General features: G+C 31.6%; 1 protein-coding gene across 1 annotated transcript; it reads right to left on the reverse strand.

Annotated features, from left to right (window-relative positions):
• Positions 1-225: 225 nt before the first annotated feature.
• On the reverse strand, positions 226-25,391 carry LOC129220374 (succinate--CoA ligase [ADP-forming] subunit beta, mitochondrial-like). The gene is given in 13 exon segments (XM_054854781.1): positions 226-607; positions 2,749-2,837; positions 6,198-6,318; positions 10,103-10,245; positions 15,856-16,017; positions 17,562-17,658; positions 18,622-18,792; positions 22,457-22,567; positions 22,569-22,620; positions 22,774-22,808; positions 22,810-22,874; positions 24,163-24,319; positions 25,239-25,391. Coding segments are annotated over 13 exon segments (1,347 nt in total). The 5' UTR covers positions 25,308-25,391; the 3' UTR covers positions 226-532.
• Between the last annotated feature and the right edge of the window lie 1,449 nt (positions 25,392-26,840).

Genomic DNA, 26,840 nt, shown 5'->3' on the forward strand with positions numbered 1-26,840 from the left:
TAAATCTATTGCATGCACTATCAGTTGTTTAGACTCGGTGAGAGTTTTAGTTTTACGATTCCTATCTACTGACAAGCTTGATAAAAAGCGATAAAAATATTAAACTAAAAACTGTGTTATGACAAATTTTTAAAAGTGTTGAATAAAAATTGTATCACACAGAAAAAAGTCATTGTATTAAATATAGAATTAGGTAATGTAAATTAAACTTCACAGATGAACCAGTTTAATAAAAACCACTTTATTTCATGTACAATGATATCTATGTTTTAACATAAGCTCCAACACTAGCAAGGTAAAGCAAATTTTAGTACGCTTAAATATTCATTCACTTTAACAATAAATAGTTAAAAGCCACAGGTCGGCTCATTGATTTCGTTCGTAACAGGATGAAAAAATAAATAAATGGAATTTGTTAACAAACTGTGGCAGGGTAAAAAACTAACAATTCGTTTGAAAGCTCCTACTAACTATTAGCGCCTTTGGTTTCTTGATAAATATATTATATACAAAAAATACAATAAGTCTTTAGTTACAAGGGAAGTTCAAACTTAACATCAACTTCTGCAGAACGTGCCAAGCCAACAATAGTCGATAGTTTTACAACCTGAAAAAGAAATAATTAAGCATCAATATTTCTGACTTTGTCAAAAAAAAAAAAAAAAATTAAGCCTGATTTTTAAAAAATCTGCAAAATTTCTCTACTAATGATTAATGAAAAGTTTTTACGGACAAATGACATTCAGAAAAGTTTGTAGTATCTTAAAAATCCTACAAAATTCGAATCCAAATGTTGACAATCTTGTTACATGGAGGGTTGAGTTCCGAAGAATTTTAATTAAAGAAAAAAACATTAAAACGAAATTTTTATATTGAAACAGGGATTGAGGGGAATCAAGAATTCAAACAGATATTACTTGTTTCATGAAAAAAAAATACACAACTTCATTATTTAATGTCGTTTGTATTGCATATCAAAACATCAGACAGATAATGCATGTTTAGTTGAATGCATTTAAATGATATTTTACTGAACACATTTCATTTTCTACAGTAAAAAAATAAATTTTGGCAACTATAAGCATTGGAATTACACTGCTAAAGGAGAAGAAATGAAACAAAATTACGTGGTACAAGTTTTTGTATACCCACTTCGAGAAATGTTGCTGCTTGTGTAGTAAACCATGGGGTAACATGTTCTTCCAACTAGTCGTTGCTATGATTGCAGTTGTGGCTGTGCTGAGGATTGTCAAAAGTGTAAAAGATTAAACCCTATAAAAGTCCTCATGGATGACTACATGGACAACCACGCTAAGATAAATGCTAGGAAAATCAAGGGAGCAATGTCGAAAAATAGTGTAAGGGTGGTAGATTTTTGTGCAATAAATTTCTTTGTTCTCTCTACTTGTTCTTTTTTATTTCAAAACGGAACTTATTTTCCAAAAACCCCTAATATAAGTATATACACAGTAATACACTAGTAAATTTTATAAACAACACAAAGAATTCAATTTAAAAATGGCCTGAAAGTAGTTTAAAAATTTAAGAACATAAGTGTTGGTTTAGAACTTTTTTTTAAAAATCATTTCTATGTCACAGGCTATTAGTGTTTGTCCACTGGAATAATTTTGGTTCACTAATGGTTTATTAACATTAGCCCACATTTTAATTTAACTATGGGAAAGTAGAGTAGAATTAAAGGCAATTTCTTTTTAAAAAGGAACAGCATTAGCTCCAATTTATTTAATCTTCCTAGAAATATTGGTTCCCAGAAACCCGAGAATTTGGGGAAATATGGCATTGTTCTTATTTATTTTATTCATGAGTGGTGATCATTTTATGAGTATTCTGATAGCTAAGCAAAATTTGCGTTAAAATTTCAGAGCTAAAATGGATGACCTAAACAGGAAGAACACATTTAAAAAAAAAGATAATTTGAATTTTGACATCTTGAATTCAAATTATGTTTTTCGCAATCACGAGTGTGTGTGTATGTAGGCGTGTGTTTATGTGTAGGGGGGTATGTGTATGTGTGTGTAGGCATGTGTGTTTGTGTGTATGGGGGGGGGGAATGTGTATGTGTGTGTAGGCATATGTGTTTGTGTCTGTGTGCAGGCATGAGTGCGTGTGTAGGTGTGTGCGTATGTGTGTTTGTACCTATGCGTGTTTGTATTTGTGTGTGTAGGCGTATGTATGTGTGTACCTGCGTGTATGTATGCATGTAAGTGTAGGACATTGACACAACCTGGAGACAGTTTTCGCTATAGGAGCAGCATCCTGAGGAGGTCGGCCGACGGTGGTACCGCAGAGGGAGGCGGGGGGGAAATAAAAAGATGGGACCTCAAAACAGTCAAATGAAAGCAATAAGCAATCCTGATTTCTCAAAAAAATTATGGCTTCTATGCCCTGATAGATATTCTTTGCCAAATTCCCCACAAAAAGTTGAAATAACGAACCACTATAGTTCCATCCATTCTTTTAAAATGAAAGATTCATTGTTGAATTTTAAACAAATTTGCTAAAGATATGTCTCATATATTTCATCTAAACTTATGTTGTTTGAACATGGTTCCTGAACGTATTATTTCCATAACATTTTTGAAATACAAAAAAGCTGTTCTTGGTGTTCATTCAATTCACATTAGCACACATAGTTTCAAGTTTACATTCAACTTTGCCAATGCTGTATATAATTGTTGTTGGTACGCATGCAAATTATTATTTAAGAACTTTTGACAAGTACATTACCATTTTAGCTGCTTCATCCAGGTTTTCACAAGCCAAAATTCGTAACTTACTTGATGCAATCAAAGCTTTTGCATCATCAACTTGAGTTCCTAAAATTAGAGGAATTGCAAAAGTAATCAAAGTACAATAAAAGAATATATAATGCAGAAATTTGGCATGCTTTTATATGCAGTTTGAAGACATGCTTCTTTCAATAAATAAAAATCATGATTAAAAACATAAGAATCTAGTTTTCCAAACATTAATCTAATCAATTACTGAAATACAGAGCAAGTAATGTTGCAAAAACGAATTTTCTGCAACTTAGTAAAAAAAAACCCTAAAAGATACAACAATCCTAATGAAAGAGTTCATTTATATTGACTTTCTAAACTTCAAATGTTACTAATCAGTTTTTTTATAGTTTTCAGAAAGTTAAACTGATTCAATAAAAGTAAGGTCAATGAACATTACCTAAGAACCTAATGCAATTAAATAAAAAAAAATAATGAATGGATATCATGTAATTTAATTCTTTTTATACACAACACATATTGTGGTTGTTACTTAGAACATTCTGATTTTATATATAAACTGGACTCCAATTTGTTTTAGCATTTGACTATCTTGTACACATTCAATTCTTTAACAACATAAACCAAAAGTTTTACTATTATTATTAATGTAGAGAAAAGGGAAGTCCTGATTAAAAGCAACTGCATCATTAAATTTTCATAATTCCAGTGATTCAAGTAAAATTTAAGCATGCACAAATGATAGAAATTTCTTTTACTGCACTGTTAGGATTTGGTTATTTGCAATAAATTTTTAAACAGAGAAAATTAGATTTTTTTTTTCTTTTAATTAGCCATAAAGTTTTAACATTATTTTGTGGTGATTATTGAATAATTCAAACTATTGAAAAATTAGGAGAAATACTACTTGTAAAATAGATAAATATCAGCCCTTTAAAATTAAAGCGATTCTCCATATTTTTTTAATCACAATCTTATGTCTAATATTTATTTTTTTGAAAATATGTATATAATAGTCTATTCTCCCCCTCCCCTTTTGGTTATAATTTAGGAATGAAACTATTCCTCTTATTTATAAACAGTATATATTCAAAGAGGGGAGAGAAAACCTAATGGACTTTTTCTCTCATAGAAGTGTTTGATTTTAATGAAGTTAAGTAATCTTACTCAAATTTAGTTATTTTTAATTTCAGATGATGATAAAGAATAGTTCAAACTGTCAAAAAATATAGATATAATTTTAAAGAGATTAAATCCAGAATATATTATCAACCAGATGGAAATTATTTGCACCAAATTCAATCAGACTGAGTTTAATCTAGAGCAATTTGGCAAATTCTTTTTCAGTCACTGAAATTCATTTAATCATTTGAATTTTATTTACATTTTTTTTATTTATTTTTTTAAAACTAGAAAGTTTTTTTTTTTTTTTTTAAATTTTTGCACCTGCATTGTAAGGTAGGCACTTTTTAAGCACCTATGAAAACAATGAAACAAATTTAAAGGCTTTCAAATTACAAAAATCGAAATTTAACAATCATAATTTTTAAGCACTTGTGCAACAAACCCTGATTAAAATGAATTAAGCAGTATTACTAGAAGGTTCAAACAAGACTTGACAGCATTTTAGCAAGCATGTATGCCAGTGGCGGGTCGTGCCTTGGAAAAGTGAGGGGGCCAGATCATGAGTGCACTCATAACCTCACTCATATACTGCTTTTCAGGTTCCCTATGTCATAGAACTAGTTATAATTAAGTATTCAAGCATTTCTGATTAGTGTTCCAGCACTGAAAAATTTATGAAGACACCCTTGCTCGATTAAGAAGTGCGCAAAAGACATCTCCATGCTTCAAAGATAAAAATTCTGGTTTTCAGAAGTAAAAGCATTAATCAAATATCATTTAGTGTTTCTAAAACATTTTTTCCCCAAGTTTGCGGCGGCCCCCTAAATAAAGCTTGGTGGACCCCCAAAGGCTCCGCAGACCACAGTTTAGGAAGCCCTGATCTAAAAAATAATGACCTCTTCTCTAAATTGTCATTATAGTACGCTAATTACTTGAAGACGAGGAGTCAAGAAAGGAGCAAACCGTTAATAATTGTGTGCAAATGAAGGCTTCTTCCTTTACCGTATGCAGTTTATTATACATAGCTCAAGCGAGTAAGAAGAACATTCAAGCTATGTAAAAAAAACATGCATGCAGGCAGGGCACTCGGGAATCCTGCTATAAGTATTGAGGTTCAATGCGTTGGTGTTGAGGGGGAAAAAAAACACACATACACACAGAGATAATCTGCAGCAGCGTATAATTCGTAATCTCATTAATTTTACTTTTTTATCGGATAATCTGCGCATTATATGCATGAAAATACGGTTTAAAACATTTTTTTTTATTTCAAGCACATACGCACAAAATTAAAAGGAAAATAAATAAAAAGTCAAACTATTGTCTGAAAAAAGTGAGGGGGCTCGGGCCCCCTCCCACGAGCCGCTACTGGTATATGCAGATAATGGGCAGCACTGGCCACCATAGTATCCCTTACCATGGTGCTAAAAGGGCTGTCGAGTCTTCTTTGAACCTCCCTATACATTAAGGTTATGAAAGCAACAAGCCAATAAAAGCAGTGCTGGGACCATCATGGTGCATTGTTTCTTGGGCCTGAACCTGTTGGTGTGCTAGGACAATCTCACGATAGCAATCTAGATTCAAACTATCAATATTCACTACATAAATAATGCGCTTTACCATTAGCTTTTTTTCTTTTGATAAAAACGTTCAATAAATTGATGACTAACTGATGTAAAGATTTATGATAACTGATATGTGTAGTAATTTAAAACCCTTCTTCGAATGTTTTAATCTTTGTAAAAAGGTGTATTTATAATTTGATGAATCAGGTCAAGTTTGTCTTCGTCATTGTTCAAAATTTTGACATTTGCATTCAATTCATAATTATCTTTATAAAATACCGGTGATAAACAATACGTTAGCCAAAATGATTTGTTTCCTTTAAAATAAGACAGAGATATATTTTTACCTCATGCTTGAATGAAAAATGCATTGAATCTTGTTTTCAGTTCAGATGGGATTTTTCCCCTAATTTTTGCTAATAAATGTTTTAATTTCATGTAAAAAATTATAAAATATACCAATTTTGTGTCAAAATGTTCATGGTAGACATTTACCCCAAAACTGTACTTTAAATAAAATTATGCTTGAGCTGAAACTAAAAAGTTTAGTTTGTTAATAAAAATAGATTTGAACAGATAGCCTGGACACGAACGACATGAATAATCTCATTGCTTAAAGCGTGACATCACGCTACTGTGCTCTGTGCCCAGGTAGAAAGAACAGTGCCACCAGATAAGCACTTTCTTAGTTACAATGGTTTCAGCATTGCTCATGCTTGAAGAAAAATTACTCAGGTGAACAAACCTTGCAATCGGCATACAATTGGAATTTTCAAATTCAACATTTCTGCAGCAGCTATGATGCCTTCAGCAATCACATCACATCTCATAATGCCACCAAAAATGTTGACTAAAATTGCTTGAACCTAAATACAAGTCATTATTTACCACAGCACCTTCATTGGTATCTATCAATTAAAAATACATGCAAACAAAAACTTCAATGTCAGTTATATCAAACTTTGAAATTACTGCTTAAATTAAAGAAGAGCATATATAGGAACTGAAAACACAAATTAATACAAAATGTGAGTAGGTGACAAATGCTGAAATTGCCATCTTGTCCTACAGTCTGCCCACGGTTGCTATGGAATTGGCAAACATCCGGTTAAAATGAAACTATCTAAATGAGGGGGAAAGTAAAAATTTGATGTGCGTGTTTCTTTCATTCACATATGACTAATTTAGAAGCTAATACACATGTGCAAAAGCTGGCATCACTACAAACTAACAGATGCATCCATTTCCGCCTGTAAACCAGATGTTAGCCTCCGATCTCATCAATGGTCAGACAGTAGATAATAAAATGCCAAGAAACTATCTAATCATTATTCAGAAAATCTATATCACAAAAAAAAGAAGTAAAAATATGGTTAATATGGTCAGAACACATTTAAAAACAATAACATTAAAAAAAAAGTGTAAATTTTTCCTTTTCTTCATTAATTTAAGGAAGTTCCTTTTTGGCTCAGTTTAAAATTCAACATTTAGTCGTTGAGAAAAAATGGATAAAGAAGTAAATAAATACAGTCAATTCCCGATAACTCTAATCTAAAGGGAACGACGAAAAACTTAGACTTATTAGAAGTTCGACTTACCGTTAGTTTCAGTTTTGAACATTTTAAAAGAAAAACCATCGAATATGACAGACAAAATTACAGAACTTAAAAGTTTTTAAGCACAATATGGAAGGTTTAATCAAAAATATTAAGAGAAAACAAATCAAAAGCATGGTTTTGATTTCGATATTGCTGGAACCACTTCAATGGAGCTGATTCTACTTCAGGAAAGGTGCACATCTTTATTCGTTTCAAATTCGTTCATGGATTCTACCGAAGAAGTTTCTCTTTTTCTTTTAATATCACTGAAAGAGTACTTTATTAGATATCCTTTAATAGTAAAGAAAACTCATTCTGTCTCTCAGGAACTTATCAGCAAACGATCGAACTAAAGAATGAAGGGGAACGCATCTTAACTTAGGTCAGCCTTTGAATAAAGGTACAATCAGTTGACAGTTTAAAAGCAAATTCATAGTCAACATGTCAAAGTGTAAACAGTACAGCTCAACAAAACAAAACAAGCTTATTCATTTGAGTACGTGTAACTCCTTTATCACACATTGGATCAACAGGTGCTCTTCTTACTTTAGAGGTCTTTGTGCAGGAATTGCAAGTGAAGGAGAATTAATTTTAATGTCATAATCACTCGTTTCTTTCTTTCTTTTTTTTTTTTCGTTCTTTTGAAATAAATTTCAAGTGATCTTTGAAAAAACTAAGTTAAAGGAAGTTAACTTCGAGATATTGAGAATAATTAGCATGGAATTAAAGACAAAGGGGTGAGGACTTGATAGAAACTTCTCGAGTTATAGTAATATTCAAGTTATCGTGAATTGACTGTATATAAATAAAAATAGAGAGTCAATGTTACTAAACTAAAACACACAGTATAACTTTTACACCAGTGGCATACCTAAAACGGAAAGATAAGGACACATATGCCACCCCAAATTTATCCTTGAAATTTAAATAGTTTAGGATAATTCCTTGATTATTTCTTTTATAGTTATTTGCAGTGGCATCGATTTCAAAAAATCAGTGGGAATGCTGAAACACGAAATGAGTTGGAAAGAGGGTTGACTTTCATAATGTAACCCTCTTGAAATTGTGCTTTGGGTTTTAAAGAGAAATACTTGGTGTAAATCAAATATTGCCATATTAGGTACTTTCTTCTATAAAAATGAAAGGGTGCAAACAAACAATCTCGTTATATATATATTTTTTTAATTGTGAAAAAGTAAAAGAGCACAAATATTTTGGCGGTTGCTCGAGCACCGCAGCACTCTAGACGTTAGTATTGCTGATTATTAGTGTTTTAAACTTAAAAAGAAAAAAAAAAATCTTAAAATGTTCCCTCCTCTACCCTTTATCTTAAAATAATGATTCCAAATCCATCTTTATTTGCTGCTCTTTTACATCGCACAGAGCGATTGAAAAAAAAAATAGAACAGTTATGAGTTAATTGCATATTTAAATCATGTCAAAGAATAATCTCATACCTGTACTCATATCTATATTAAAAATACAGAAAAAAAATTTACAAATTAGTCAGATTATAATATTTGTATTTTAATTTTAGAAAGTCAATTACAGAAAATTAAACTACTTGAACAACAGGTTAGAAGAAACTTCACAAGAGTGCAATGTAGATACAGTAGAATACTTTTATAATGCCAATCTATAAACCGTAATTCTCTATAAATCGCACAACTTTTCAGAAGTAAACAATGGGTTTTGCAGTTTAAAAAACCCTTGATTCTGTCTGGCAAACATAACAATTCTTTAGCAAGTTAAATTTTGAAAATTTTTCATCTTTCCACCTAAAATCAAAGTTTTTAAATGATTATTAGCATACACACTAAAAAGACTCTAGATCATTCTTGAAAATTTAGCTGTTATGCAATTCATGAAGCTAAGGAAATGCAGTATAATGCACTTTTGTTTTAAATGATGAAATATATTATGTGTGAATAATAATTAAATTGCATAGTTTGAGCTTTAACACTCATTGCCAGTTAAAACTCATTCTGATGCAAAATATATTGATGTACTCTGAATATTTTCTAAATTGGTAAAATAATCTATATAATGCAAAAGCCTCTTGTTTTGAAGTGTGCATTATAATAGCCTCCTACTGTATTATTCAGGGGGTGCAAGTGGACTCGAGTAAAATTTTCTGAAGACAGTGTGAAAATTTCTGAAACTATGAAGAAGCTCGTTAGCATGTGTTGTCAGCCCAAAATTTCCGGTTACAGCAACTAAAAATTTTTAGAATTTACGGACACAAACACCCCTGGTATTATTTCACATCTCACTATTTTTTAAAAAATTTAATCAACCTGAAATGCTGAGAGATAATTTTCAATTGTGTTAAATGTTTTAAATACTGTTTAAGAAGAAGTACATCTAAAATATATTTAAAAGGACTGATTGTTACGAATATGTAAATAATACGTCAATAGAACTAAGAAATATCTAGCAAAAACAAAAAAGGAGAATAAATATAGCTTTTAAAACTAATATGTACAGAATTCAACCTCTAAATAATCATATCTATTAAAACTTTTTTTTTAACAGTGACAGTTAGCTTAATCAATGAGACTTTAAAAAATATTACAATGAAGTCAGATTCCACCGATTTCAGCATGTATGACATTCTGTTCTCATTGTGTCTTTATTGTTCTTGATCTTTGTCCAATTTGAATAACTTCATAATAAAAAATAAATTTAAAAAAAAGTAACTGAACAGTTTTAAATAGCGGATTTAAAGCAGGCGAAATTTCTTTTTCAAAAGTTAATTTTTTTCTCTCATGGTATCTGTTACCAAAGCCAAACATTCATTTCAGTACTTTACAATTACTTTCAAGAATCTTTTAAACATTTTAAAATCACCAATATAGTATAACTAGTAATTTTGCACATATATGTTGCAAATAAAATAAATAAATAATATGCAAAATACAAAGGTCAACATTAATCTATTATTTTCATCATGCTTACAATTTTCTATTCATCAAAGTTAAGGAAAAAAAATTGCAAGACATATTTAGGACATTAGGAAATTGAAAACTTCACCTAAAGAATAAATACTTACTTTAGGATCCGAGGTTATGAGTTTAAATGCTTCAGTGACTTGATGAGACGTAGCTCCTCCTCCAACGTCTAGAAAATTTGCGGGACTGCCACCATGCAATTTAATTATATCCATTGTAGCCATAGCAAGCCCAGCTCCATTCACTACATTAACCATCGAGAAAGAAAAATAAAAAGTTCCAGAAACTATAAAACAATTATATCATAAACAAAGGCTCTTTTCTTTAAATTTGATCTTACTAAAAAAATATCTATTGAAGAAAAGATTATTTCAGATGTCAACTTTATTTCCATACAAATCATTGGCTACAAAAGTTACAAAAACAAAAATGCAGTACAGTATTATCAGTGCAAACTATGCTCAAACCTGTTTTTGTGTAGTTTAGCAGTAGTTTTGGTAGCAAAAACTTTTTCCAGATACTTGTCAAGTTTTGAACGACTTTTTTAAATACGATTTTTTTTTAACGCAGTCCCTATCCACCGCACAAAAACAGGCTTGAGTGTCAATTTTTCACTCCCACCTGAGTAACTAATAGTCAAATGGAAGTGGAATTTGAAAAACATGTAGTTGAACTTCCAAAAAAAAGCTCTTAGTCTGTCCCCAATCAACAAGATTTGCAATTTTATTGCATAACATAAAACTCAAAGTCATTGCATACAAACTTCTTATACTGAAAGTGTTTTACACAAAAGACTATATTTTGTCTTAAGTGTTTTTGTGACACTTATATGCATTACATTACTCAATTTTACAAAGACTTAAACAAAGTTTAAAGGCAGGCAAAGACAAAAATATAGGTTCAAATGAAATAGTTACTATATTAATTGTCTTGAGACTAGTTATGCACTAAATGGGACACAAAGTTCCCTACTTTTTTATTTTAACTCAACCATCATCCCACTTTTTAATTCAATAACTCTTATGTTCCTTATGCATTCCCCACTTTGTTTTCTCAAACTATACGACTGCTTGAAATTCAATAACATTCAACATAGTACTAAGTTTACTAATTTGTACTGACAACGTAACATTTTTTAAAGCAATTGTGACAATGCAAAAAGCCAATGCTCGCACAAATTCACATCAGTGGGCTAGATATTTGGTTTTTGTGTATGAAAAATGACTGTGGATAAAGAAGAAGCAATATTGTACCTAAACTACCTCAATGTTTGCCCTGTTAATTAACTAGATTGTAAAATATGCCAGTCAATTGAATATGAAATGCACCCAGCACTATGAAAGCATCAGATACGAAAATAAAATTTGTGTTTCTTAATTGCTTATCAAAACAATTCTTTATTTTAGTAGATAGCGTTATCAAGAGATATGCAAAACAATAACAAAAAAAGAAAAAAAATCAACATGACAAATGCTGTATATCACTGACACACAGACAAAAGCTTTTTGGCAAATAAAAGAATTGTCGCCTTGTCTAATTAATTGTTCATGGAAACTAGGATTGTGTCATTCATGAACAAACAGATTCTTAACCTTAGCGTCAATGAACGGGTACAAGGGTAACTTTTTGCGACTTTTATCAAAGTTTTTACTCTTTCTAACTAAGTCTTGTTAAAATTGCTTTTAATCCTTGTTATTTACATTAATCTTAACTAAAGAAAGTTGTAATTGTGTTTTAAGAAACCTTTTTGAGGAGAGATTTTTAGCATTTAAAATTTTTATACCTATATTCAATAATCAGGACCCATCACACAGCACATCAAAAAATACCCCTTCAAAATGCTTCTGACACCATTTTTGATGATTCTCATGTAAAATGAGCCCTTGAATTCAAATATGCCCACTGTTTTCTCCCATCACCCCCCCCCCCCCTTTTGATATCGCCCCCAAATTTTATTCTGTTTTCGGCAGCTGCATAGCAATTATTTATATTTAATAGGGGAAACAGAACTGTATTTACCATTCTTCTGAAGAGTTAGAGAAGTTGTATAGTTCAAAAGTACGAACATTTGTAGCAAGTTGGAACACTCAAGCGAGTACCCCCCTCCCCAAAAAAATCCTCACAAACGATTTTTTTTATTAATAAAGTTTTGCTTTACAATTTTGTCAGTTTCTTGGTGTAAAACCAAAGTATTGGACTCACTTCCCATGACCCCAAAAAAGTTTCACATTGTAAAAAAAAAAAATAAAATAAAAAAATAAATAAATAAACACTTGAAAACATAGCAGATTACATATGAGTCACACTGCAGATCTTCGACACAAAGAAACTTTCCGTATTATTGACATTTATTCAAATTACATTTACAAATATAATTAAGATTTTAAATGAAATTAAGTATACTCATAATATGGATTAATGTATTTTTATATTTCAGAGGGACCCGCACCCATTGGTTAACACCATTCCATCAAATGCTTCGAAAGTATTGAATCTTCGAAAGTTGATATTCAATGCATTTTGTTAAAGTTCAGTGATTTATCACGTTTTAAAGACAAGATTCAACAAACAAATTCAAGCTAGAAGTGTTTTAAAAAACAATAACTAATCCTTTTTATAGCTAAACACAGAACACTGAATAGAAATATATAATACTAGCAAAAATACTGACATTGCCCATGTCAGTAATAATTATGAGAAACAATTGCTACTTTCGTTTGTTTTTTGTTTTTAACTGAAAGAACTCAAAACACACATCGTTTTGACGTGATTAAAAATCGAGCTTCTTCCTTACCCATAAAATTGAAACGGCAATAGCTATACAGCACAAAATAACATTATTTTAGAAATGAAAGCATGACATTACTTCACTTATTTAAAAAGATTTATTAGTTAGTTTTTTTTTTTTTTTTTTTTTAACATAGTCTAAAACTTTCCCTATATGGCTATTGAAGTACAATTTATTTAAGAAAATGTAGTCGCCTGTAATTCCCCTATACTTGGTTTAGTCATGTTGGGAAATTTCAATGAATGTGGGTTCTTACTAGAATTTAAAATGTTAACAAATTTGCTGTAAGGCCCGGATCCATGTCCCCGTAGTGCAAGCGGTCCCACTGTACTAAAGGTGCTCGTGGCTTTCAGTGGCGTAGAAACCCAGTAGGCAGATAGGGGTTCCACTGATTTTTTGCAGGGGGACCTAAAATTTACAGATCCGGGCTTGTCCCCTTCCCTTCTTCGTAAAACTGTCTGTTAGTAATTTTCATCAAAGAGCTACAGGGGGTCTGTCCAGAAGTTTTCACACGGTCCGTTTTTTGTGAAAAATCAAATAATTTTGTGAAAAATGAATTTATTTGGTGAAAAATCAAATAATTTCACAAAAAAAAAAAAATGTTAAAATGAAATTTTAGAATATAGAGATGGCACAAACTGCATCAATTAAACTGTTAAGTGTTTTCTTCTTCTATGTCAAGAATATCATGCTGGAGTGTTTTTCTGATATTTGGCAGGAGGGGGGGGGGGGGGGTGGAGGGCATTGCTCTCTCAAGTATCAATATTTATCTACCATTCTACATTATGTTAAATTATACTAGAAATATTTCTGTACAGTATTTAAAATAATTGAACAAATAAATAAATAAAATTCAGACAAGGGTTCAGCATTTAACTTTCTGACCCAAGACACTCTTAAAGAGCACAGAATTTCGTTTAAAACTTATAAATAACGCGATTTTAACAAAAATAAAAAGGTATTTTAATTGTTTAAGTCTTAACAAAGTGAATAAACATCAAAAATTCGAAAAATCGGATTCCCATACCGGATGCAAAGAGATCGCTATTCTCAAAGTGAAGGCATCAAAAAAATAAAAACGGCTTGTAAAAGAAATATTTTTGATAAAATTATTTTTAAATTGCATTTTAGAGTCCTATGATAAACATTTCATTAATATCTGTGGACACAGTTGAAGCAAAAAAAAAAAAAAAAAAAACAAAAACAAATTAAACCATCGATTCAGCATTTTAATTTTTGACTCATTAAAGAAAATGAAATTTTGCTTTTATAAAACTTGAAATGAGAATTCTAACAAAAATAAAGAGACTTTTCATTTATTTGCATTCTAATAAAGCGTAGTTAGCTTGAAAAAAGAACAAAATATGATTATCATATCAGATGTTAAAAGATTGCATTTTTTCAAAATGTAGACACCTAAAGAAAAAAAAAACGATAATTAAAAGATTAAAGTTAATCATCCTTGTTACCATCGAAAAATCAAAACCCATACAATTTTCTCCCAAAATAACAGTTAAACATCGCACTACGCAAATATTGACAAGCTGGTAAAATGATGATAATATTTTCTAATCTAGTCATTATAAAGGTTCAACGCCAGATTCTAAGTGGTGATAATTCTGAAGTTGGTCACCCTATCTGAAGCGATCATATTTTTTCCCCACCCTTACTATCCCTTTGCAGTTCTAAGTTCATTTCGCAGATACATGTTATTATTGTTTATTAAATCATGAGCAGGGAGAAGTGCTTACCAATGCCTTTTCAGAAAAGTTTACAACAACACCGCTGCTAATTAGCTGTGATAAAACAAATAAACAAGCATTATATTTATTTAGCAGTAGCAATTATTTATCACTTGCAGGAGCATCCATCGCAAGAGCACCGATTTTTTTTTCTTTTGCAAAATTAGATGATTTTGTATAAGCTGATCCCTCTAATTTGACTTCAGAAAAGGTTCCAAAAATTATCAGTTTATACACAGAAATATGCGCTATTTTGCTTTCAGATTTGCTCTTTCAATGAACAATTTGTGAAAGATCCGATCTTATTAATCAGAATTTTGTAAAGGGTTCGTTTTGGTTGATCGGGATTTTGTGAAAGGTCCGTTAACGGACCCAAATATCCTCTGGCCAGACCCCTCAGCTAGTTGCCAAGTACTGAGAAACTTTCAATGACCATAAAACGATGCTAAACATTTTCGTCCGAAATATTTCCAAAAAAAGTAGTAAAATCTGGTGATTGTTTGAAATTTTGCAGAAAGACAAATTAATGGAAGTTTTTGAGCTGCTTATGGATTCTTAATTTAGTTGGCGAATTATTCTACACTTTAACATAAATCTTAAAGGTTTTTTTAATGGCGATATTTTGGTTACATGCTGAAAACCACAAAACAGTATTACGTAGTCTTTAGCTTCAAATACATCAACAATTGAAAAAAATTGCTCAATGCCTTAGCTATTGAAATTCTTCTGAAAAAAAGTTTGGCGAGATTCCTACTGGTCGATTGAATACTGAATAAGTGTCCAATCAACACAAATAAATAAAAAAACCCATTAAATGCATCAAAGCTAATGGAAAATAGTCAGCCTCATTCATTTATTATTTGCCAATCTTACGCGAATATGTTACTTTAAGATTTGACTTGAGAAAAGCCTTGAACAGTCAGACGAAAAGCAAAAACATTCAACAATACACAATTGTAGCTTTGGATGGGGAGTTGAGATGATACATTAAATACTGTAGAGTTTAGGAACGCCTCTGAACATGGAACTCATTTTTTATTCCACTTAGAAGTTTGAAACAGGTGCCATCTTCAGCAGAAAAATCAGAACTTTCGATGGACATACAATGTTATTATGTGAAAATATCCCCCCATTTTAAGGAATTTATATGAAAATGATGTTTTTTTGCCACCCAATGGTGGGTTTTGCCCCCAATAACATTGCAAAAACTACCATATGCATTATTCAGATGCACAAGCGATATTATTGTAAAGCTTCATTAAAATCCATTCAATAATTCTTACGTAAAAGAGTAACATACATGCAGACAAACTTTCTCATTTACCTAAACATCCAATATCACCATCTAGTGCAATATAATTTAGGCTTTCTTTATGTGCATTACGTTCTCGTTCATCAACTTGTGTCCAATCTCGTAGCTCAAACAATTTTTTCTGGCGAAACTCTGCATTATCATCAAACCGACACTTGGCATCCAAACAATACACTAAAAAAGTAAGATAAAGAAAAGTAAATAAGCAACAAAATGAACAAACCTTACAGCTAGGATGGAAAAAATATTACTATTCATGATCTTACAACAAGAAGAATTTAAACTAGGGAAAATACAGCCAATCTACAAACACTCATTTTGCATAACTTTAATTTTTTATTGTAGCATAAAATATTAGTGTCATTTATATTTTGGTATAACATAGTTGAACAAAAATAACAAAAACAAAATAATAGCAACCTAGTAGACATGCGCATATGGGGAGCAAGTAACAAAATTGAAAAACTTAGGCTCCAATTAAATTCTTTGTCGGATTTTATAGGAAAATTCAGTGTAACATTGCTTCTGAAAGAGCTAGACACCATGATTATTTTCTAGTTGCTCGGAACTTGGCAGACTCTAATATGAGATAATTTCTGGATGATTTCATGCAGATAGCAAATTTATAAAATTAGGAAAAAAATCACTAATTAAAATTTCCCAGGAATTAAATGATTCACCCTCTAGACATGCAGTTACACATCAATAAAGAGAATCAAGAATGTCAGTATGAAATAATTACAAAGCTGCAATTATTTCATACAGCCTGTTAACCAGTGTTCTTTAAGAATTTTTTTTACACGTCTTGGCTTCAATTCAAAGAATGTCTATCAGTTTTTAACAGGGCTGTGGAGTCGGGAGTGAAAGGTTTGAAATTCCAAGAGTCGAAGTCGGTAAGTTACCCTCCAAGTCTGCAACTCTACCAGTGCTTAAGGAGTCAGAATGATTTTGAGGAAAAAAAGAGCCCCTAAAATTCCCAGAGCTGGTCATTTTCCCCTTCAACTCTGGAGCCCTGGTTTTCAGAAGCATTTCTCCCTTGCCTAATTCTCTGCAGTTTTAACTAGACATAATGCAACATCTTGGTGATCTTGTTGGACATTGAAGTGATTGACATTACCTCACCTCACTGCATTTAGGATCTGTTGAACTGGCACTGCCATTAAAGACACTGATCTAAACTTATGGCTCCCGCTCAGGCTAAAAGGGAATAACTATGGACATTACATCATTACATGTCTCTTATCAGTTGCAATCAAATTTAAAGGTTATTAAATACAACAAATTTTCCAAAATAAACTATTATTCTTAATTAAAGAACTATTATACTTAACTTCACAGTCACATGATCATTGACAGCAGACTGTCTGACACCCACACCCAGCCATGGAATGTTCCCATGACATAACACTGTTGAAAGCTAGCTTTCTACATGATGCAAAAAGTATTATGGTAGGTTGTGTGGCAATATCTTTCAAAAATTGTTAAGCTATAGATAATTCAATTTGATATTCATCAGTACAAATTTATTTGTTTCTGTCATAATTTTGATTCAATAACGGGAAAACATTACTTTTTTATAAGTAGTCACTGAGCTCTCCCGGTGACTACTCATAAAATTTTATCTCAGTTTTGATTGATTGTGGAAATATTTTTGAAAAATATTAATTGAAAAAAAAGTTTAAAAATATAAATAAATAATAAAAAATATCCAATTTTACCATCTCCATTAGAATCTTCTACCATAGGGTTAATTTCAAGCATTACAGCATCATATTTCAAAAGAGCTCCATACAGTTTTGTAATTATTTCAACAGCCTAAAAAAAAAAAAAATCATTAAAAAAGAGCATTACAACAAGGTGCAGAATTTTTTAAATAAAACATAAACAAACTTTTTATTTTGTTTTAATTTACTCATTTTACCAATATCTGAACAAATATTTAATCTCCTCTCCAAGTTTCCATATTAAAAAAGTAACACACTCTCAGCTGTGGTTCATAAGGAAAAAAAATCCCATGCAAAATGTTGAATTGTCTCAGATTTTCCTATTTTGCAGACTTTTGCTAGTCACTTTAAACCTCGTTCTTGGATAGTAAGCAATAAGTAAGTTGGGTCACCAGTAAGCTGACAGTAAATGGGAACTAGTGCTAAATGGCATGTGGTGATATCCCCCCCCCCTCCCAACCCTTCAAGTAGTCTCCAACCAACCCAAGCCACTTCACAGCATTTGGCAAGATTTGGAACAAATGTAAGATTAATTTCAAGCATTACAGCATCATATTTCAAAAGAGCTCCACACAGTTTTGTAATTATTTCAACAGGCTAAAAAAAATAATTAACTTAAAAAATGAGCATTACAATAATACATATGTAGATCTTTTTTAGTAAAATGGAATGCACTTTTTGTTTTATTCTTATAACAATAATTGAATAAATATTTAATCTGCCTTCTGGGCGTGTTGAAAAAGTAATACTTTCTCAGCTGTGGTTCATAATGAAGAATTAAGAGGCGAAAAAATTCCATGCAGATTTTTGAATTATGTTGGATTTTTCCATTTTTCAGACATCTCCTGCTGTCTACTTCAAACCTAACCATTGGGTAACTTCGAACTAGGGCTTTGAAATAATGGACCTTTAAAGACTTTAAACTGAAAAAGAGCTGCTGGGAACCCTAAATGAAGCAAACAAATGAATGTTTTTCATGCATTTTGTGTGTTAAGAAGACATGAATGATTAAAAAAGAGGGAAAAAAACTTCAAATGCATGAAAAAACAAGTACCTGGTCTATATTATTTTGCTTGAATCCAAGATATTTTGCAACTTTTAGAGCCTGATCAGCAGATAACCCTTTCATGATATCAATTGGCTCTTTTATAATGGCATCAGGATTATCCTTGGCAACTTCTTCAATGTTAACTCCTCCTTGAGAGCTCGCAATGATAACTGGACCCTGAAATTAGTTTTTGGTGATGTGTAGCAAATTATGTTAAAGCCTAAAACAAATTTATTTTCAGTTCTGTAATTGTCAAAAACATTTAAGTCAAAAAAAAAAAAACCTTGATTAGAAAACTTTGTGAAAAAATAAGTCTATTAGTTATCAAATTATTTATGTCACATACTACTCATTTTAAACAAATGAAAATTTCATTTTCATTAAATTCTGAAAATGGAAATATTTTGCTGCTGTAAAACTTATCATGTACAGTAAACAATAAAAATACATTTAGAGGTTGGTTTCAACAACACTCGTTTTGTGATGCGAAATATTCAGATTACAAGATATAGATTAAGAGATGCCTTCCATTGGGGATAATATCTTGATGCCTAAAATTGACATTGATTTGCCAGAAAGAACATGTTAAAATCTCCTTTTGGAGTATCTGATTGTAATAAAAAAAAAAGAGGTGCACAACTTCACTCCAAATAAGTTGCATATAAAAGGAAATTGAAACTTTCCTATGCATAATTCAAGATACATACTAATACTCGGACGCAGTCAAAATACACATTTTGGTTGCCTTTTACACATATGTGTACGAATATCAGGAAAAAATTAAATCAAAACCCATTTAGGCACAATGAAAAGGAAATTTATGTTGAAATTTGAGTGATAAACTTTTTGTGAAGACAATTGTTCCTTTTCTTTATCTGAGGAAGCAAAACATGCTCTTTCTTATGTCTCCCAAATAATGTACATTTTGAAGCTGAAAGAATTGTCAGGATAATACAAGTTTTCAGTAATCAGAGATGAAGTAAGTCCCAATTACCTCGAACCTCCAAGACTCCACTGTATTCTGAAAATTGCAAGCACAAGAATCTCTAGGAAATTAATTTTTTAAAAGCTTTTCAAGTTTCCACCTTAACTCAAAACTTTTTAGTTAAAACAAAAATAGTATCCATAGTGCAAAAGCAGTACCAGATTGTCTTTGACAATGAAGCTAGTAAAAGTGCGGGAAATGCCTTTACTTTTGATTACAAAGCACATTTAGTTGTGAACCAGTATTGAAATGTATAATATGGGCTTTAACATGCACAATTACAGTAAAGACTTGTTTGCATGTGCAAGTTTATTGAAAAATTCTGAGTATTATTTTATAAATTTGAGAAATGATTTATTTTTATGCAGGAATGAATGTTCCAGTTTGATAAAAACTAAATGCAAATAGAAAATTATTGCATGGGTAAATATGCAATAATAGAAAATTATTGCAAGCGCAGAGCAATAATAGAAAGTAATTGCAGTGCCGGGTGTCACCCTCCTGGGGGGTGACACTCACAGAGGAGTTACAAGATTTTGAAAAATATAAAGTTAAAATGCATTTTTAAGACTACAAATTTGAAAATTTTCTGGGGGGAATGTGGACTTCTACTTTGACTCTTGTACATTAGCCCACGAAAAATTTCATTATAACGCAAATGTAGTTGTTTCTGAAAATTGCATAAATTTCTTGTTTTCATAAAGTTTTAATTATTTTTCTTTTGTATTTGTGTGTGTGTGTGGGGGGGGGGGGGGGGTGACACCACAAATTACCACCCCGGGTGTCACCCATGCTAAGTAAGCCATTGATTATAATAAAAAGTAAAATGAGCAGATTCAAGGTAGCATATGTGAACATAACTTACAACTTTCAAAATAATTGAAACACGTAATTGCAAGATTTAAAACAATGAAAATCCCAATCACAGCATTTTACGCTGGCATGTTTCTACGAAATTCTTTTTTTAAAAACTACCACACCAGGTAGAATGAAAGCTCATTTTAACAGCTAAAAATCTTAAATTTTCAGAGTTCATACCCTGCAGGAAAACAAAATAAGCACTTTGCACGAGTGAAAAATTTTTTTTCAAGGAACTAACAACTATAATTTCTTTAGCTTCTTAGTTGTAATTAAGCTTTTCAGCAAGCAGTTTTATCCATGGTAGTTTTTTAATTTTTTTTATTTAGCAAAACACATAAATATTTATGAAATGCTTAAATGATAAAATTAGCAACAAATACAAATGTGACGACCAGCAACAGGCTCTGGGCCCAGCTAGGCTGGTCCTAGTCAATTAATTAGTCCCCAATGAAGATCAATGGCCCTCTTAAAGCTATCCACTCCCTTGCTCATTACCGCCTCTTCCGGTAAGCTATTCCAAGTGCCTACGACCCGGCTAAAGTAATAGTTTTTCCTGATTTCCAAGTTAGCCTGAGATTTAAATAGCTTAAAACAATGACCCCTTGTCCTGCTTTCCCCGCAAAAATTTAATCCATTTACATCTTTCATTTTGATAAATTTAAATAACTGAATCATGTTCCCTCTGACTCTCCTTTGCTCCAGGCTATACATGTTAAGCCTATTAAGTCTGGTATCATAATCTAAATCTGAGAGTCCCTTTACTAATTTAGTTACCCTTCTTTGAACCCTTTCCAATACAAAAATATCTTTCTTCGGATAAGGCGACCAAAACTGAACAGCATACTCCAAATGAGGTCTTACTAAACTCCTATATAAAGGCAGAAGAACTTTCTTAGATTTGTTTGAAATAGATCTATTGATGAACCCAAGCATTTTGTTGGCTTTGTTACTAGCAATACTGCACTGTTGACTAAACTTGAAGTCCTGATTTATAAAGACACCCAGATCCATAACATTTTCTGCCTGATTTATGACTGAACCCTGTAAACGATATCTCATACGCTTATTTCCATGACCTAAGTGTAGCACTTGACATTTCGCTACATTAACTGCCATACCCCATTTATCTGCCCACTTAGTAATGTGATCTAAATCCTCTTGCAGCTGTTTTACTTGTTCTTCATTTTCGACAATCCCCATAACTTTTACATCGTCAGCAAAACCATTCATGCTTCCAGAAATATTTTCATTGATGTCATTCATAAATATAATAAACAAAAGAGGCCCTAAAACTGATCCCTGAGGAACCCCACTTAAAACAACACTCCAATTAGAATGATTTCCTCTCACAACTACTCTTTGCTTCCTACCAGTAAGCCAATTTCTAACCCAAAGTAAAGTTTTTCCTCCTATTCCAATGTCAGCTAACTTGCTGAGAAGAGCAAAAAAATATTGTTACGATTTTGGTGCAACTTCAAACTTTTTTTAAATGATGACACAGTCTTGAGAAAACACAGGAGATTTATTTACAACTATGTACAAGAAATATCATTAGCAACTGCTAAATTAACCATAGCAATTAGACAAATATCAATTAATACCCTAAAAAACTCAACAATCACACACATATTTTACATCGAAATAAGCAAAAACACAGCGCAAAGGCTAATACACACTTTCCAGCCCACGGCTTAGACCAGTCTGACTTTAAACACGCCGCATGGCTATTTATAAATCTCGAAAGAGAGCTCCCAAATATTTTCATGTGATTCCCAAGGTTTCTTTCTGGATGTTTTGTTTTTATTCCATTCACCAAATCTTATCATTCAGAAATGGAGGGACCGTATACTTCAGTCGAGTGTAAGGGAGTTGTATTAAGTTACTAGGGATAATTTTGGATGAAAATTAATGGTACAAATGCCAAATTTTAGCCAGATTTCAACAAATTAGTCATAACAATAATTACTATTTACAGAATTTGTAACAAGTACTTACTCCATAATCTCTTTCCATCATAATAGCAAAATAGTATTCTCTTCTAGTATATAGCCTTTCTGCTACCATGACTTCTTTACATAACACACCTTTCTCTCCAGTTTGCTTTGTAATTAAGCCGCTTTCCTAACATCTGAGCAGCCAACTCTTTTGCTTCCTGAGGCCTTGATTAAAAAATAAACATATACAAAATTTTAAAAAAAGGAAGTACGGGTTATAATTAAGAAATATATTTATTCAAATAACACATCACTAAGAAAGTTGAACAAAAATAATAAATCAAACTTAATCAAGAGAAGATAATTTAATGTACTTACGAATAGGCTGTTTTAACACCCCCTTTCAAACCACCCTTCAAATACTCCTTTGCCTCGACCGCCAGCTAAAACTTGTGCTTTAACAACAAAATCTTTACTACCTAGTTAAAAGAAAATAGAGATTATGAACAATGCATAAAACTAAAAACACAGTAAAATCTCATTACAGCAAATACCAATGCAACAAAATATCTGTTTCGACAAAATATATGCTAAGTCCCATTTTAAATGCCATTACATAACTTGAATTTCATTATAAAGAAACTACCATTGCAACAAACAAAATAAACTTGAGGGTCCTTGAAGTTTGCTGCAATGGGATTTCACTGTGCACATAAATTTTTAAAATATTATACAATCTTTTGATACAATAGAGGCATAGGCGGTTGGTGCACCAAAAAAGTGGGGGTCAAAAGAAGTGTAGGGGTCAAGGGGCATAGCCCAAGAAGCTGTTTCTTCTTTTTCTTTTTTTTGTTGTAAAATTGAGCTATATTACTGGCTTTTAATATTACTGATTAAAAATGTGGGGTATGGCATCAAAATTGGACGGATGACCACCATGGCCATTCCCCATTCATTTCAATGTTTCATTCTGATGAAATAGGATGAGAAAAGTTCATTAATTTAAAATTTTAAGTTTTTACTTGTTCATAATGAACTAAATCATTTCTCCCAATAAAATATCAGTTTTCAATCAATTATTAATTTTTAACTCTAAAAAGTGGGGGACAAGGCCCCTTTGCTGTTGTAAGTGAGGGGGCAGTTGCCTCCCCCGTACAAGCCACCTATGCATTATAAGTTGAGATGAATTTAAATAAAATATTGAATTACTTTTTAAAGCAATCTACACCCTGTACCAAAAATACAGGCACAAGTATAAAATACAATTCATAGTAAAAATAAGAATGGAGGGATTTTTATTTCATATGTGTATAACAATAAACAGAGAGTGAAACACGAGTAACGTTAATTTATTTGAAGAAACTTCACATATTAAATTTATTTCAAAAAAACAGAAAAATCCATAATGATAGATACTTTTTAACTTTGAATTATATTTAAGGTTGAGAAACACAGCTATAAGTGTTAATATAAAATTCTGTTTCCATTATCTCATGTTACTTCAAACAAGCAGTTTATTAATTAGCAGTTATTTTATTGGGATCAAGATGTTTCTAAATTAGCATTTGGAGAAAAAGTTAAAGCATAAAAGTATATTTGCCAAAATAGAAAATATTTACGACAATTTAACAAAAAAATTCAAAATAGTAACTTGATATTGATGAACTTTTCAATTTCCTTAAAGCATTAGAGAACAAATTCAGTCAGACAAAGATCAAAATACCAACTGAGCTATAAAAACAAGATTAAAATTGCAACAAATAATACCTAAATTTTCAGCAGCTTTTAAAGCCTCATCAGGTGTCGATGCAACACCGAATTTCGGTACTTTCACCCCAACATTTGCAAGCAATCCCAAACTAAGGTGCTCATGGAGGTTAAGATTTCGTTGAGGGTTATAGCTATGTAAAACACCACATTTTACCTGCAAAGAGAAATCAGAGCAATTAAGAAAAAATGGAACTCAAACTACAAAAATTTAATAGACATTTTCTGAAAAAAACTAGAATGGCAAAGGGAGGGAAAGGACTGCAAATGAAATTTTTTCATTCTCGAAGAATTTTATCAACACAAGAAGAGAAAAACAAATGAATTGTAAAATTTAAAAAGTATCCTAAACTACTAAATATATATATATATTTGTTCATAACATAGTATGTGCCTGCATTATAAAATAAGTTAAAATAATCAAAATTGTTTCCTTCATATTTTTCTTTCATTTAAAGCATCAAAAATTTTGACAATAAATAGCCGACTGAATAATTTTGAAACTTCACATATATTATATAATCTAAACAGCAATACAAATAAGAGTAAAATAAAATATATAGCTATTGCAACTTGGACAGCTGCTAAGAATTTTTAATTTCCACTGACAAAAACTTAAATGTTTGAAATAATTTTTGAAGAAAACTTCAATGCAACATGAAATGCAATTCAACATTCTTTATAAAGAATTTAAATAGTCAAAATTTTCATGACATTTATTAAACCTGCCGCCTTTAAAAATTTATCGCCAAATTTGGCGACAACTTTTCAACCAGGAAACGTGGCTGTTTTCATATTTAAAACAAAATAGAATCCATTATAATATAAAAAATGCTTATTTCTAGCAAACAGTACTTGCTTAACATAAATTAGCAGGATTTTTGTGAAACTGATTTCAAATTATAGTTGTACATATGAAATATTACCATATTACATGTCCGCCTTAAAAAAGAGATAATGAATGAATTCAGGAACTACTGTCAAAATATATTCAAGATAAAATTTTACTGACGCAAATTTAAGCGAAGTAAAGATAAAAAAGCACTTTTATGAGAAAAAACTTAAAATTTCCTTACTTTTGAAAGTAGATGTTTACTTTCTTTTCCTGTTGTTTTCGCAAATATCCTGTAAGCAGCATTCGCCATGATTGCAAATTGCACTTTTCTCTTTGATCGTAACCTTCGCAATGCCAGATTTCGATTTGTTTTTTGTTTTTCAATTAATCAGCTGTTAATAATATCGATAAAAGAAAAGATATCGTTATCAAAAATATCAAATCGTATTTCAGCTTGAAATTATTTATTGATTTCTCCAGATAATTATTCAAGTTTCAGAGCAATTTGCTACAAATCCAATCCTGTAATCCAGTATGAAGCTTCTGAAGGTGTGGGACAAATAGCTTTTTTTTTTCTTTTCTTGATTTGAGGACATTGTTTAACTTCTTAAATTTTTGTTTCGCTGTTTTTCCCAATTTTTTGAAATGAAAAAATATTTGCAGTTAATCAGACGGTAAAAATATATTGACCAAAAGTTCAGTCAGCGGCTAAAAGAATGACACGCACAAAGACAACTACGGGGGGGGGGGGAATAAAGCGTTAAATTTATTGAAATAAACGCAAGCACAATCTCTCGACAAGGTTGGATACAGAAATAGTTTGTGGGAGGAGATTCGCAAAGTAAAAAGTGCCCCCAAACATACAGTTTTTCATATAAAAGTTCTCCCGAGGTTCCTTTAAAATGCTTATAAACATCCCTTAACCCAATTAATCTACATTAAAGTACAGAAATATTATTGCCAAAGAAGCATTTTATCTTGGCTCAATATTGGCGAAAGATCGTTCACACTCACTGTATCTTGGCCAATATTAGGGAAATTTTTCGCAATGTTGCGTCAATATTGGCTTTACATTGCAAACGCAATGTCGCACTTATATTGGCAGATAATATTCATCCAATATTGAATGAATACTGCATATGCATTATTGCATTTAGACTGTCAGGCAATGTCAATGCAAGATTAAAAAAACTCTGGAAAGCCAATATTGGGCTAAAGATGGCTCCTTGATGTACAACTGATTTTGATAGGTATAAAAATGATGCATCTTCTTAAGTAAGCAATTAAACTATGTATAACACAACAGCTGGAAAAAATATATATATAACTCAGGAACATTGAAAATAGCGTTCAAAGAAGGAAGCATTGGATTGAAGTGAAAATTTAATGTACAGAATAATACAGGATGAGAAGATGCACTTGATCCCAAAAATCTAGACAGTTCACAAATACAGGCTAAAATGAGATAAATACAGTGCTACTTCATAGCGCGTTGGGTCCCCTTTTACTGCAATACATATCGCAATACGGTCCGACATTCAGCTAATTAAGCGTCTGATGTTGTCCTGAGGCAAATGGACCCCCAAATTTTGAAGAGCCACTTCTAAATCTTGCACAGAGTAGCGCACGGTGTGACATCTGACTTTTCAGCTGATCCCATACATGCTCTAATGGGGGTCTAGTCGTGGGAGCGGGCTGGCCTTGGAAGAGTCTCAAAAGGACTTAAGAAGCCTTGAGCAACTCTAGCTGTATGCGAGCGAGCATTATCTAGCTGGAAAATTGATCCTGATAGGCCATTTAGGAACGATCCTAGATATGGTTGCGGAATGTCATTAATGTAACG

Source organism: Uloborus diversus, chromosome 4 (assembly GCF_026930045.1).
Source record: "Uloborus diversus isolate 005 chromosome 4, Udiv.v.3.1, whole genome shotgun sequence".
In the NCBI taxonomy this organism is placed as follows: Eukaryota; Metazoa; Arthropoda; class Arachnida; order Araneae; family Uloboridae; genus Uloborus; species Uloborus diversus.